This window comes from Lampetra planeri, chromosome 63 (genome assembly GCF_965212315.1).
Source record: "Lampetra planeri chromosome 63, kcLamPlan1.2.h2, whole genome shotgun sequence".
Lineage (NCBI taxonomy): Eukaryota > Metazoa > Chordata > Hyperoartia > Petromyzontiformes > Petromyzontidae > Lampetra > Lampetra planeri.
Genome location: NC_136169.1, coordinates 4,839,292 through 4,853,140, shown reverse-complemented (window position 1 = coordinate 4,853,140; position 13,849 = coordinate 4,839,292). Strand labels below are relative to the sequence as shown.

Below are 13,849 nucleotides of genomic sequence, written 5' to 3'. Positions count from 1 at the left end.
ACACTGACACACACACTGACACACGCACTGAGCACACACACTGACACACGCACTGAGCACACACACTGACACACACACTGACACACACACTGACACACACACTGACACACGCACTGAGCACACGCACTGAGCACACACACTGACACACGCACTGAACACACACACTGAGCTCACACTTAACACACACACTGACACACACACTGACACACGCACTGAGCACACACACTGACACACACACTGAGCTCACACACTGACACACATACTGACACACGCACTGAGCACACACACTGACACACGCACTGAGCACACACACTGACACACACACACTGACACACGCACTGACACACACACTGACACACACACTGAGCTCACACACTGACACACACACTGACACACGCACTGACACACGCACTGACACACACACTGACACACACACTGACACACACACTGACACACGCACGCAGCACACGCACGGAGTGTCCTGGCGGGGGGTCGCCTGGCACGGCGGGTTTTAATTCGAAGTGTCCCGAGGAGGAAAGTCCCGCGGTTTCCCGGTGCCACGAGACTGGCCGCCCCTCGCAGGGCAGGTCACATTGCGGTGCCCCTGAGTTCGGACGCAAACAGGTTCACCGGGCCAGCCGCAATGAGTCGTGCACGACATTGGGAGGGGCTGTGGTGGAATATTAAGCGAGCAGAGCAGACCATGAGGTCAGGGGATCGCAGCGCCACGACCTCCCCTGGCCCCAGACTGAATACACACGAGGAGGGCGCGTATTCGCCAGCCGGGCGTCCTCCCAGATTAACCAGGATGAGTAAGAAATTAATGAGTACGGATGGATAGACAATGGGTTGCAGAAGCAACCGCTGCAGTGCTCCATGTAAGGGAATAAAAGCGAGGGATAATCACAGGAAGACGCACGATTGGCCGTGTGGGATAACGCGACCCTGGGCTTTTCAAGTCGGGGGGATAAAAAGAGGAGCCTGGGACCGTTCAGGGCAGATCTTCTTTCTTCAACCTCTTGGCCGCCAAGATCCACCCCCTGGCGTCCTGCCTTCTCGAGCCGCTCGCAGCATCCGTGTGACACCAGCGAGTGCCGCCACGAGGCAGGGAGGATAGGTGAAGTTTTCTCTCGTCCGTGAGGACGGCTGCGAGGAACGTGGTAGGGCGTCTGAATATATGGGGACTTGGGCAGCCGTAGGCTCGGGGCTCTTCTTGCCAAATATTCCCTCCGGGCGGTGCGGGGTTTGCGCCGACAATGAAAGTTCGTACAGGGCATCGGCGTGGTGTCTGCGATTCCTGTGTGGAGCCACTGCGTGAGAGAACGCGCGGCGAGAGTGAACGCGGAGCCGCGGCGTGCGCACGCGTCGAGATAGCCACTCGTGGTGCGAGCAATAGCTGTGGTGTGCGCGGGCGTGTGGGTGAACTCCGTGCGGCTGTGAGCCAGCAGCACGAGCATGTCCCTCAGAGGGCTCCAGTGCGGGGGGCCCCATCACTCGATCGGCGGGGGCCCGGCGGGAGCCCGACGGGAGCCGACCGACGCGGTGGAGGAGGGAGCGGAATCGGCGGACGACGGGCCCCACAACTGCATCGTGAGTCGAGGATTGGTCCCCCTCAGACACGCGTCCACGTGAGGCCACGGGCACACGGCAGCTGGACAGTCCACGACCAAGGAGCTCTCTGCAATGCTTGCTCCGTAGGAGACTGGTAAACCACGTGTTGCTAATTGTAGCATTCTATGTTTATTTAGCTTCAAATGAATGTCAATTGATTCATTGAATACAGTACTGGTGATGAATGTGTATGTTTAGATTTGGTGGTAAACTTGATTTTGATAATGTATTCTGAACTTCTTTCGCGCCGTACATTACCAACCGTGCTAATCGGTTTGATAGCGTAATGTGTAGCTGTGGCAATTTCAGCGGTGGCTGAGAGGAATACAACCACTGCTCCATTCCGTCTTCAGGGGGGTTGTGGCGTGTGGCTTGATGCGGTCTCTTGCAGACGTGAGATGTTTATTTGAAGTGTTTTAACGTCGTGTAAGTCGTTTTTGGCGCCAATGTTTAAACGCGAAATGGCCCCATCTTAGTTCTTCCCCGGCAGCAGAAGGCCCGCAGGGCTCAACCAATTTGCCGATTGTGCAGGAGGCCCGCATGGCCGAGGGGACGGCTTCACACGCGGTGTGCCGCAGCACAATGTGTCCCAAGGTTCACCATGCTGGCCGCAGTGGGTTGTAAGGAGCACATTGGCTCCACACCTCTGATTAGCAGAGTTGGCTACGTACAGTGCGAAATAAGTTCAACATTCATAAATCTCATCTCTTGCCGAGTAGCTGACTTGTACAGGTGCCCCGATCCATTACAGCCACTCAGGTGTGCAAGGCACTACATCCTCTTCGCCCCAACAAGGCAGTTAAACATGTTAACCAGTGGTAAGGGGTGTCGATTTGTATATTCGTTTTTCAGTTGCGAGGTCACACCCACATCTTAAAGGGGTTTGTTTACGGTATTCCAGGCCTGTCGTAAGGAAAGGAGCGGTCATTTCATGCCATTCCACTTTTATTTTGTACATTAACAAATTACCTGATAATTGGCTTTTCATATTAGTACAAGGGGTTTGAAGATATGAACTGTCATTCCGTTTTCTGTTATCTATGACCAAACCATTGTACATTAGTCGTAAGGGCTTTGCACTTACCATTACAGTACTTCGTCTTTGGGCATTACATTGTCTGTCATTCCTTTTAGTCATCATCAACACCACTTCCACCATCTTCAACACCATCATTCATCACAAAAACCATCAATAAACAGCACCATAAATACCATCATCGTCATCAACATCACCATATAAAGAATGACAATAGACTTGGAGATGGAAATATAGTATTAACAAGTTTGTACATCAGCGTTTTAGTTAAACCCTATTCCAAGCGACATCATACAAAAAGGATATGATATTGACAACGCCAATCAGAATTCATTCTTCTGAAAGCCAGTCGGATTCAGTACATTTAGAATTCTATTTTTTCAAACTGGTATTTTATAATCAAGCACAGGTGATGAGCATAGGCCGAGAGGCCCAAAACGTCAAGCAGCCAGAAAAAAAAGCACTTTCAAAGTTGTATTGGGTCAGAGTGAGCTTGTTTCTTGCATTGAGCAAGATCATTATATACGAACCCGGGAAGATGTGTTGGGGGTGCCAAACTAGAGCAGTGCAAGGGTAGATGTAGAAAGTGAGGTCTCCTGCAGTGTGGTGGTCGGACACAGCATGGATGAGACAAAACAGTCAGCCAGGTAGACAGACTCCTTAACACGGGTGAAGGAATCAATAAGTGAAATTCACGGAAACGGTAACCATGGTAATCAGCAACGACAAAGCTATAAGGAGGCTGATTATTACCGTGAGCGAATGAAGTGAATAAGTGCTCGATCATCGATCACCCCAATTGTTATATATTGAACTCTACTAAGTATCTACTTGGAACTTCTTTTGCACGATACGTAGCCAACTGCTAATCGGTTGGCTATGTGCTGGGTGCTCCAGGAAATGTGTGCTCCACTCCAGGAAGCTGTACCTATGCTGCATAAAGTAACTCGGCAACAGCCTCCAAGCGGGGATTCATCTTCCAGTAGGGGGTGATGATCGATTGCCCATTTGTCATCCCAATTGAGTAATTTGCGTTGTGATTTAAAACATGTGAAATTTGGGTTGTAAAGTAGGCACACAATGGCCTACTAATTTTGAATGCTATCAAGGGATCTTTAATGTCCACCGTGAAGCAGAGCGGAGAATGTTTTATGGTGATTGCACCTGGAGTAATAACCAGGGCAGCCTGCCGCATGCGAACCGCAAACCTCTGCAACAATTGGCGAGCGCGCTATCACTAGGCCATATCACCACCATAGACATGCATGGCATTATCAAGTGGCCGTACAGGTAGACGCATTTATACAGCATATATTTACACGGCTTAAAAGTAACTTAGCATCATTTGCAGTTATCTTAACAGATGTTAAAAAATATCAATGTAAAGGTTAAGTTTTAATAAAATACTTTGCAACTAAAAATATTACCATTTACATCAGTTCATTGACCACATTTGGGTAACGTATTGTATAATGTAACAATGCCTTCCAAAGCAAAGGTGCGTCGAGGTTTTTGATGTCTGCTCTGCTTCAGATGTTTCACCAATTCGTACTCGGGGTGTTAAAAGCGGACCGGTAACCGTTTTCAAAAATCGGTTCCGAAAGCCACAAACCGCAAAGTTTCCACTGGAATGTCAGTCGTGAAAGCACCGATTGGCACGGGCGAATGTACAAACTGCACCGTGGCCTCAGTCAGCGTACGTTGTCCACTTTCCCTCGTTTCTCAGTTAAAAGATAAAAGTGCAGCCCTGGCGCAAGGATCTCCAATGGAGGGGAGCTCTCGGGGGTATTTGGTCAACTCCAAGATTTAATTTATTTCAGCAGGAAGGGCCCAATGAACTGTTAGGCTCGACTTCATGGGTGTCATATGATCGCCCAGATGGTATACTGTACAGGTCTTAGTGACACAAGCATGGTTACATAGGTCGCGATACAAAACAGCAAGTACTGGTACATGCTTCAGACGTCTTGGAAGAAGTGGGCATACCCACATTTCGCGTGACCTGCAGATCGACTAACCGCGGCGTACCCTTTTACGCTGCCCCATTGTTTCAACTACGGCACCAGGAGATGGGATTCAACTGGAAAGTCTAAATGGAAATTCCATTTCACCACTGGCAGCTCCATTCATTTCTTAGTTGAACAAAGGTAAACGTGTTTTATGTTCATTGCCAGAGAGATTTGTATAAGTGCAGAAAAGCAGTAACCAATATTTTACCATCCTTTTTCACGTGACGACTGGTAATACCAAAACACGGTTTTAACAACCCGAGTTCATCATACCTGGCGAGTATTTTTAGTGTAACATAACAGAGACTTTCCAGAATGTTTAGCAACTCACCGTGTGCTCCCATCGCTGCAGATGGGCATCTTATATTTAGCTTTGTGTCAGCTCCACTAACGTCAATTACAGGCCCGTGGTAAGTGTGAACTTGCCAACTTATTTCACATTCATATCATTTTTTGAGTCACTCCTGGGAAAACACCCACAAGACTTTGAATGTATTCCATTGGATATGTAGGTGTGGGCCACACTGCCCCTTTGTGTGATGTGTAGTCCTTTATAGGTGTTTACACATACGCCAACAGACCCAGGTGCTATAGGTCGTCTGAGAGAATGGGCAAACCAAGCTCCCCCAGAAATCCACAATATACTTTTGGGACAAGTGCTGTTTGCAAGCACCTCTGAAAGCTGGCACAGCACACGATGGAGTGGGTGGCCAGCACCACGCCCAGCCGCCTTTGTCTCCCTCGTGACGATGTTTTACACACTACACCAAATACTTATTTGAGGCCGAGTCGACCTAGAGGAGGTCCAGGACCGGTTCAGATAATTGTCACTGGTGTTGGTCGTGATCTGGAATCTAACTTGGGTCGTCACCTCATAGTACAGCGCCTTAATCACTGCCACCGATGCACAAAAACGTTAACACAGACATTAACGCATGCAAACTGTCAGGTTACTGCGTTGGCTGCTGTTGTTGCTGCTGCTGCTGTTGCTGCTGTTGTTGCTGCTGTTGCTGCTGTTGCTGCTGTTGCTGCTGCTGTTGCTGCTGTTGTGCATCCTGCTGCTGCTGCGTCCTACGCGCATGCGCAGCCGAGCGCAGGTGCCGCGTGAGGCTGTAGGGTTTGGCAAAGCGGCGGCCGCAGGCGGCGCACGCGTACGGCCGCTCCCCCGTGTGCAGCCGCGTGTGCGCTGCCAGGTGGGGCTTCTGCCGGAAGCGGCGGCCGCAGGCCGTGCACGCGTACGGCCGTTCGCCCGTGTGCACGCGCCGGTGCCGCGCCGCGTTGGCGCCGCGCGCAAACCGCCTCCCGCAGTCCCCGCACGCGTACGGGCGCTCGCCCGTGTGCAGCCGCGCGTGGGCCGCCAGGTGCTGCCGCTGCTTGAAGCGCGCGCCGCACTGCGGGCAGCCGTGGGGCCTCGGCGCGTCGTGCGTGCGCCGGTGCCGCGCGAGCCGCGGGGCCTGAGCGAAGCGCTTCCCGCAGCGCTCGCACGCCAGCGGCAGCTGCAGGGGGTCGTCGCCGGCGCCGACGGCCACCGTCGCGTCCTCGCCGACGCCGCCGTCCGAGATGCCCTCCATGGCCTGCGACGCCGCCAGCCCGGCGCAGTCAATGGTCTCGCGCACGACGCTCTCCAGGACGTCTTCTCCCATCGTGGCGCTGCCCGTCGTGCCCACGATGGCGTCGTTGGCACCCTCCTCCTCCTTGGTGGTGGCCACCCTCTTGCGTTTGCTTCCGTGGGGGCGGCGCGCGGTTTTACTCTCAGAAACTGTGCTCTGCTGCTGTTGCTCGTCCTGTTGTTGTAGCTGTGGCTGCTTCTGTGGCTGTTGCTGCGGCTGCTGGTGGTGGTTGTGGTGGTGGTGGTGTTGCTGTATCAAGTAGGACGAGAAGACCAACTCCTTCCAGCAACCCTCACACTTGAACGCCTGGTCAATTCTCTGTAGCTGCTGCTGCGGTTGTTGCTGTAGTTGCGGTTGTGGTTGCTGCGTTGCCATAACACTCCCGCACTCAAGCTGTGGCACAACTTGCATCTGACAAAAACAAAAAATTACCATTTATTTAAGTGTGGCCTTTTTGTCCATGCACTGGCCACTGAGGCAGTTCTCAACATAGTCAGCCAGGTGGCTCAGCAGTAGAGCAAGCGGTATTGTTGCGAGTTCAAATCCTGGTTGGGAGTTGACTCAACCAATCATACTTCCCTGGTCAATAAAATAGTATCACTTCATAGGGAAGCCAACAGTGGTTGGCCTATGGATAGATTCACCCCTGCCATAGGAATGTGGAATTCACACCACTGGCTCAGGGCTGTAAACAGAAGATGAGCACTGCCTCTATTGCTGCTGCAAAACTCAAGTAACCTGGCTACTATATTTATTTAAATATTTCACTTGCAAAACTCTCGAGATGGAACGTTTCATTTGCAAGGGTGTCCAGGATGTCAACTCAGACATAGCAAACACATAACTCATATACAAACATACATATGCACTCAACACAAACACACGTTCACTCGCACACATACTCAATGATACACAGCAAATGAATGACTACAAACGCACAAGTAAAATACGAGACAAAGACACATACATGCAACAGTGACTATTCGCAAACCAGTGGTGTTGACGTGAAATCGCTTGTGCGAGGCTAGATGCACTTTTGAGGCAACGGAGTGTGCAATGCTTGCAGGCAGGTCATGGGATAGGCCCAGGTGTTTATGGATTGACTGACAGATGCATCACCTGTACTCTCAACTGTACCAACTTACTGCATTTTAGGCACCCCCCACATTGTGAGCATTGCTCCTCCACCCTCTGTTATTGATGGAGGGCGACGGATTCAAACTGTCCAACAGCGTCTTTCATGAGCCTTCACCACAGAGGCCAATCTTGACACCGCTGATACCAGTCATCAGCGAGTCCAATCAGCTCGATATTGTATAGCCCATACAGCACCTATTTAGACCCCTCGAACCCAGCGTGGATCGTAGGCAGGTCAGCTTTAATGTCGGCGCAGATGTTCATTTAAAGATCTGCACATTTTTTTCAAGGAAAGGCATAACTATACAAAAACATCCAGAGCTTCATATTGAGCGATAGGCCAGGCAGCTTCCTCACAACACTACGCAGACGATGCAAAGAATACTGCTTGACTGATTCAAAGTGAAACCTCTGCTGATGAATAGGAACTGGTCATGGGCACACTGCGCAGGTATGGGAACGCCTCCACACTCTCCACAACTGCCCCATCACTTATGGGGAGTTGAGCGGTTGCAGGATTCAATGATTTAAAATACCCGAGCAGGTGCTTTGTTTTGCTGGATCTGATGATATGGCATCACTTGTGACACGCTACAGGTGCAGCAGTAGTCTTCAATTCCTTTTCAAAGTGAGCAGCAATTACCAGATCAGCAGCATATGGATGCCCAATGTATTAATAAGCACCCATTATATCTGTACCAGATAGAAATTGCTTGGTTCAGCCATGGAAAGATTCTTGAACGTGGTAAAAAAGACGTATGTATGTTAAACTTCTTTCATGCCGTATGTAGCCATCCGCGCTAATCGGAGGTGCAAGAGGGAATAAAGAGGAATTCCCTGCTGCAGGAAAAGGCTCCAACTCCTTAATAAGCAGAGCTGTAGGCCCTGTAACATTTTCCTACACCTCTATATAGCAGACGCACAGGGAATATGGCATCTGTGCAGGGCCATCCCGGCCTGAAACCACAGTGGGCTCTGCAAGACTCCTCAGAGTGCCGGTAAGGCGATGTTAAATCATCTTTCCCAGAACTATTCCTGGCATATTGGGGGAGATGCTCCAGAAGTTTTTCTACAATCATTGCGGTCCCCTTACAAATAAAGCATTCTTCCAATCCTGCGGAAACCATTCTGTGGTCCAAGCAGTTGTAATGATGTATAGGGCCGCCTGTACACAATCACCACCACCACCACCCAGCGATTTACTTGGGAGGTTATCTCTGCCCAGTGTTATACCTCCTCTCAATCTTGGGATCACTCTTTGCAAATCCTCAGTAAATGGCTCTGGAGCCCTCGCAGGGTTGACGGACACCTTGCCCTATGATGTTATCTGAGCTGAGGGGTTGCTTTTCCCCCCCAAGACCTCAGAAATGTTCAACAAATCTGCAAACCTGCTCCTGAGGGTCAGAGATCATATCGCCACTCTTTCCCTGGTAAAAGGTGTGGCTGAGGAAGTGTTCTTCTCCTCAGCAACCCACAACCACTACTCATGCTTACAGTGCTGTACTGCGGTAAGCCATCTCATTCACGGGCGTTGGTTGAAGACGGAGTCAGCCTGCCGCTTCTCAGAATGCTGTGAAACTTCCATCAGCCAGGATTTCTGGCCGGACAGAGGATGAGCAGCCTTCTACCGTTACTGACCAGATCTGGCCCATGACTTCGAATCACTGAGGCCCAAATGCCTGCATCATGACCCACTCGGTGTTAAAAGTCAACCAACAAGATGAGTACTTCGAGGAGCCACTTTAGCCAGAACCTAGGAAGGAGGTCATGAAAGGCATCTGATGCTTCTCATCCTTGTTCCCATTAAATCTGATTCAATGTTGCCCAGTACAAGCCCACAACATGCTCATATCACCACATTCATTTAACTCGCACATTCAGGAGGTCAAGAGAGACGGGCAAAAAGCATTTTGCTTAGCAATCAGAGTTTTTGATGTGATATGGAAGCTATTTCGGAAGAGAGATCAGTCTTGAGTGTAAAGAAAAGGGTATATGATGCGAGTGCTATCTGTATGGATCAGAGAGCTGGACCCCAAATAATCAGTTCAATGGCATTTCAGCAAGACTTGATGAGCAATGTAGGTGTCCAGAAGAAAACTGGTCACTAAGTATTATAGATATGCTGAGCAAAAACGGCTGTGCTGGGTGGGCCAATTGCTGAACCAGGCACTGGGAGAGGTCTCCACGAGTCTGACGGCCAAGGGGAAGATCTCTGCGAGGATGGGATACTGTTAAGAGCAGCTAAATGCGTATCTGTGAGTCTATCGGCTTTGGCCACGCTAACGTCTTTATCTTGATCTCTTGAACACATTCAAAACGTACACCACAATCTCTCGCTGCCATGCGCTCCACTCAGCTCCACCAAGTGTGGCCATCTTTACCTGCTGTGTTGGCTGTGGTGCCTGCTGCTGCTGCAACTGCACAGGTGGCGGCTGCTGTTGCTGCTGTTGCTGCTGCTGTATGTGCGGCAGTGTAGTCCACTGCAGCTGCAGCGTGGTGACCTTCCCAGCGACGGCACGCTGACTGGACACCGTGTGTGGAGAGATCACAGCCACCGGCTGCTCTGCCGATAGCTGCAGCTGCTGTGGCTGCTGTGGTTGCTGTGGTTGCTGCTGTTGCTGTTGCTGCTGTGGCTGCTGCTGCATGTTCACCTGCTGCTGCTGCTGGGGCAGTGGGAGGTGGAAATGTCCTGGGAAGAGCTGGGGGAGGGACCGCTCTGGGATCTCCAAACCCCACACGCCTGGGGAAACACACAGACGAATGAAAAGCTTTAGTCAATATACATGACATTTTATAAATCTGGAGAAATCATGAGCTTTACATAAACTCAAACAAAATAACAATATGGTGGTAAAATCCACAGCGATAGTTAAACATCATATCACAATCCAGGACTCACTGATTCACTCCAGGCACTCACTTGCAGTCAGTCGCTTCTATATCCCTCTTCTTTTGTATTCTAAATATATTCTAGTTCATCTCATTGACTTCACAAGGAGCTTCTTGGAATAGCGAGCACAATCTTAAGGTTTCACGTCGCTTAAATGTGTTTCCCACCACGTCGATTTCTCCCATGTTGAGGAATCAGTCGACCAAGAATGACTTTCGTCTCATTGGTGTTGTCTAACCATTATATTGTACTGCAGGCCACAACAACCCACTCACTGCAGATCACAACAACCCACTCACTGCAGGCCACAACAACCCACTCACTGCAGATCACAACAACCCACTCACTTCAGGCCACAACAACCCACTCACTGCAGGCCACAACAACCCACTCACTGCAGATCACAACAACCCACTCACTTCAGGCCACAACAACCCACTCACTTCAGGCCACAACAACCCACTCACTGCAGGCCACAACAACCCACTCACTTCAGGCCACAACAACCCACTCACTGCAGATCACAACAACCCACTCACTGCAGATCACAACAACCCACTCACTGCAGGCCACAACAACCCACTCACTGCAGATCACAACAACCCACTCACTGCAGGCCACAACAACCCACTCACTGCAGGCCACAACAACCCACTCACTTCAGGCCACAACAACCCACTCACTGCAGGCCACAACAACCCACTCACTTCAGGCCACAACAACCCACTCACTGCAGATCACAACAACCCACTCACTGCAGATCACAACAACCCACTCACTGCAGGCCACAACAACCCACTCACTTCAGGCCACAACAACCCACTCACTGCAGGCCACAACAACCCACTCACTGCAGATCACAACAACCCACTCACTGCAGATCACAACAACCCACTCACTGCAGGCCACAACAACCCACTCACTTCAGGCCACAACAACCCACTCACTGCAGGCTACAACAACCCACTCACTGCAGATCACAACAACCCACTCACTGCAGATCACAACAACCCACTCACTGCAGGTCACAACAACCCACTCACTGCAGGTCACAACAACCCACTCACTGCAGGCCACAACAACCCACTCACTGCAGGCCACAACAACCCACTCACTGCAGGCCACAACAACCCACTCACTGCAGGTCACAACAACCCACTCACTGCAGGCCACAACAACCCACTCACTGCAGGCCACAACAACCCACTCACTGCAGGCCACAACAACCCACTCACTGCAGGCCACAACAACCCACTCACTGCAGGTCACAACAACCCACTCACTGCAGGCCACAACAACCCACTCACTGCAGGCCACAACAACCCACTCACTGCAGGCCACAACAACCCACTCACTGCAGGCCACAACAACCCACTCACTGCAGGCCACAACAACCCACTCACTTCAGGCCACAACAACCCACTCACTGCAGATCACAACAACCCACTCACTGCAGGCCACAACAACCCACTCACTTCAGGCCACAACAACCCACTCACTGCAGGCTACAACAACCCACTCACTGCAGATCACAACAACCCACTCACTGCAGGTCACAACAACCCACTCACTGCAGGCCACAACAACCCACTCACTTCAGGCCACAACAACCCACTCACTTCAGGCCACAACAACCCACTCACTGCAGGCCACAACAACCCACTCACTGCAGGCCACAACAACCCACTCACTTCAGGCCACAACAACCCACTCACTGCAGGCCACAACAACCCACTCACTGCAGGCCACAACAACCCACTCACTTCAGGTCACAACAACCCACTCACTTCAGGTCACACTTCTCTTTCTGCTTCGTCCCTCGTGCTGCTCCACTTGGGAATTCCCTCCCATTTCAATTTTCGATGGCTCTTAACCGTAATCAATTCAAGAAATGCGTTAATTATTATCTATTGAAACTTTGACAGTGCTGTTTGTTGTTGGCCACTTGACACTTTGGGTCTATGGGTCTGCGCTCAGAAAATGTGTTTAAATAAGAAACTAAAACAGCTCAGTGAAGGTCCTAAATGTAGCTGGTGAATCATTCGCTCTGCTCGGAGCTGCAGCCGTGTGTTCTATAAGAGGGCCATGCAATCGGTAAAGCGGGAACTGTTTTCAGAATTGATGACCGGTTACAAAAGTCAGGGATTGGTCACCGATTTCTGTGGAATGTCAGAAATGAACGCACCGACGAAGGGCTAAAGCCCTGAGTGGTAACATCGCCCTCGTTTCCAAGCTGAAGGGTGAAGTTGCAGCCCTGCAAGCGCTTAGTTTCTCACTCCACTGCTGGCGTCAGGGCCTCCCACTCGAGAGCTCTCGGGAGTACCCAGCGCGTTCCATAATGACCTTTCACAGGAATCGGCGAACGGTTCCTAAACTCTGAAAACCGTGTATCGGGATTTTGAAAACGGTGACCGGTTGTCGTTTCATCACCGTGAATATAAACACGAGAGATATAATGTCAAGTTGAGGCGTTCAAGGCAAGAGCCGGGAGATGGAGGAAGACGGCGGCGGGAGATGGGAGCGAGTGAAAGGGGAGACCAATTGTAGCACGAGAGGCGATGTGAGAGAGAGAGCGGTAACAGAGGGAGGGGGGATAGAGGCAATAGCCGGGGAGAGAAGAGGAAGTGAGAGACGGAGGAGATGGGGAGGGACGGGAGAGAGAGAGAGAGATGGGCCTGGGGGAGAGGGAGACGGGGGGGAGGAGAGATGCGGAGAGTGGAAGGCGATAGGTGGGAGGGAGGAGAGAGTGAGAGAGACATCAGCGAGAGAGAGAGCGGGGAGAGGAGGCGTGGTACCTGCTCCCAGCCCCGGGTTGTCCGGACAGAAACTCATCGCGGCGGCGGCGGCCGCGGTCTCGAGCGAGCGGCGGTGCCGCCAGGCGCGGGGGGGGGGTCAGGAGCAGGCCCCGGCGGCGGCGCCGCGAGGCTTGAGGGGCGGCGGTGGCGAGGAGGAGGATGCGGGCGCCGTGCGAGGCTGTGCGAGTTGAGGGGATTTGTGAGTTCTGTCGGCCACAGCTCTCTCGGAGCGCCGTGCGAGGCGGCTGAGAGCTGCGAAGCCGCCCGTGTGAGGAGGAGGGGGTGACAGTCGCGGCCTACTCCTCAGGCCTCGGCGCCTCCAGGCCGCTGCTGCTCTGCTGCTATTCACGCAGCTGCGGCTGCTTCGTGTACGACTCCTGCAACTGCAGTTGGGCCGGCTGCTGCTGCTACAGCTGCTGCTGCTACTGCGGCTGCTGCTGGGTTCATGGGGAGCGCGAGAACTCCGCTCGCCGCGACCTCGCGTCACTGGGAAGTTGATCAGCAGCAGCAGCGGCCCCCGCCACCCGCTCGCCCCCTCCACAGCCCCGCCCCTCGCTCACACCCTCCATGGCCCCGCCCCGCACTCCCTCCACGGCCCCGCCCCTCGCTCACACCCTCATGGCCCCGCCCCTTGCTCGCCCCCTCCACGGCCCCGCCCCTCGCTCGACCACTCCACAGCCCCGCCCCTCGCTCATCCCCTCCACAGCCCCGCCCCTCGCTCGCCCCCTCCACGGCCCGCCCCTCGCTCATCCCCTCCACAG

The 13,849-nt window shown here is 52.2% G+C and overlaps 1 protein-coding gene across 1 annotated transcript; it reads right to left on the bottom strand.

Moving 5' to 3' along the window:
* Window positions 1–2,538: 2,538 nt before the first annotated feature.
* On the bottom strand, window positions 2,539–13,617 carry LOC144736868 (uncharacterized). Its single transcript, XM_078619525.1, has 3 exons — window positions 13,089–13,617; window positions 9,785–10,143; window positions 2,539–6,677 (listed from the first exon to the last, which is right to left on the bottom strand). Exons 1-3 carry the CDS (start codon window positions 13,123–13,125, stop codon window positions 5,607–5,609), a joined length of 1,467 nt encoding a protein of 488 aa, XP_078475651.1. The 5' UTR covers window positions 13,126–13,617; the 3' UTR covers window positions 2,539–5,606.
* Window positions 13,618–13,849: the final 232 nt, after the last annotated feature.

Excerpts from the sequence above, each read along its gene's own strand:
- LOC144736868 (XM_078619525.1), bottom strand. The coding sequence starts at position 13,125 with ATGAGTTTCTGTCCGGACAACCCGGGGCTGGGAGCAG. Across the intron at positions 10,144-13,088 it reads CAACCCGGGGCTGGGAGCAG|GCGTGTGGGGTTTGGAGATC; the intron begins GTACCACGCCTC and ends GTGTTTCCCCAG. Across the intron at positions 6,678-9,784 it reads CACCACAGCCAACACAGCAG|ATGCAAGTTGTGCCACAGCT; the intron begins GTAAAGATGGCC and ends TGTTTTTGTCAG.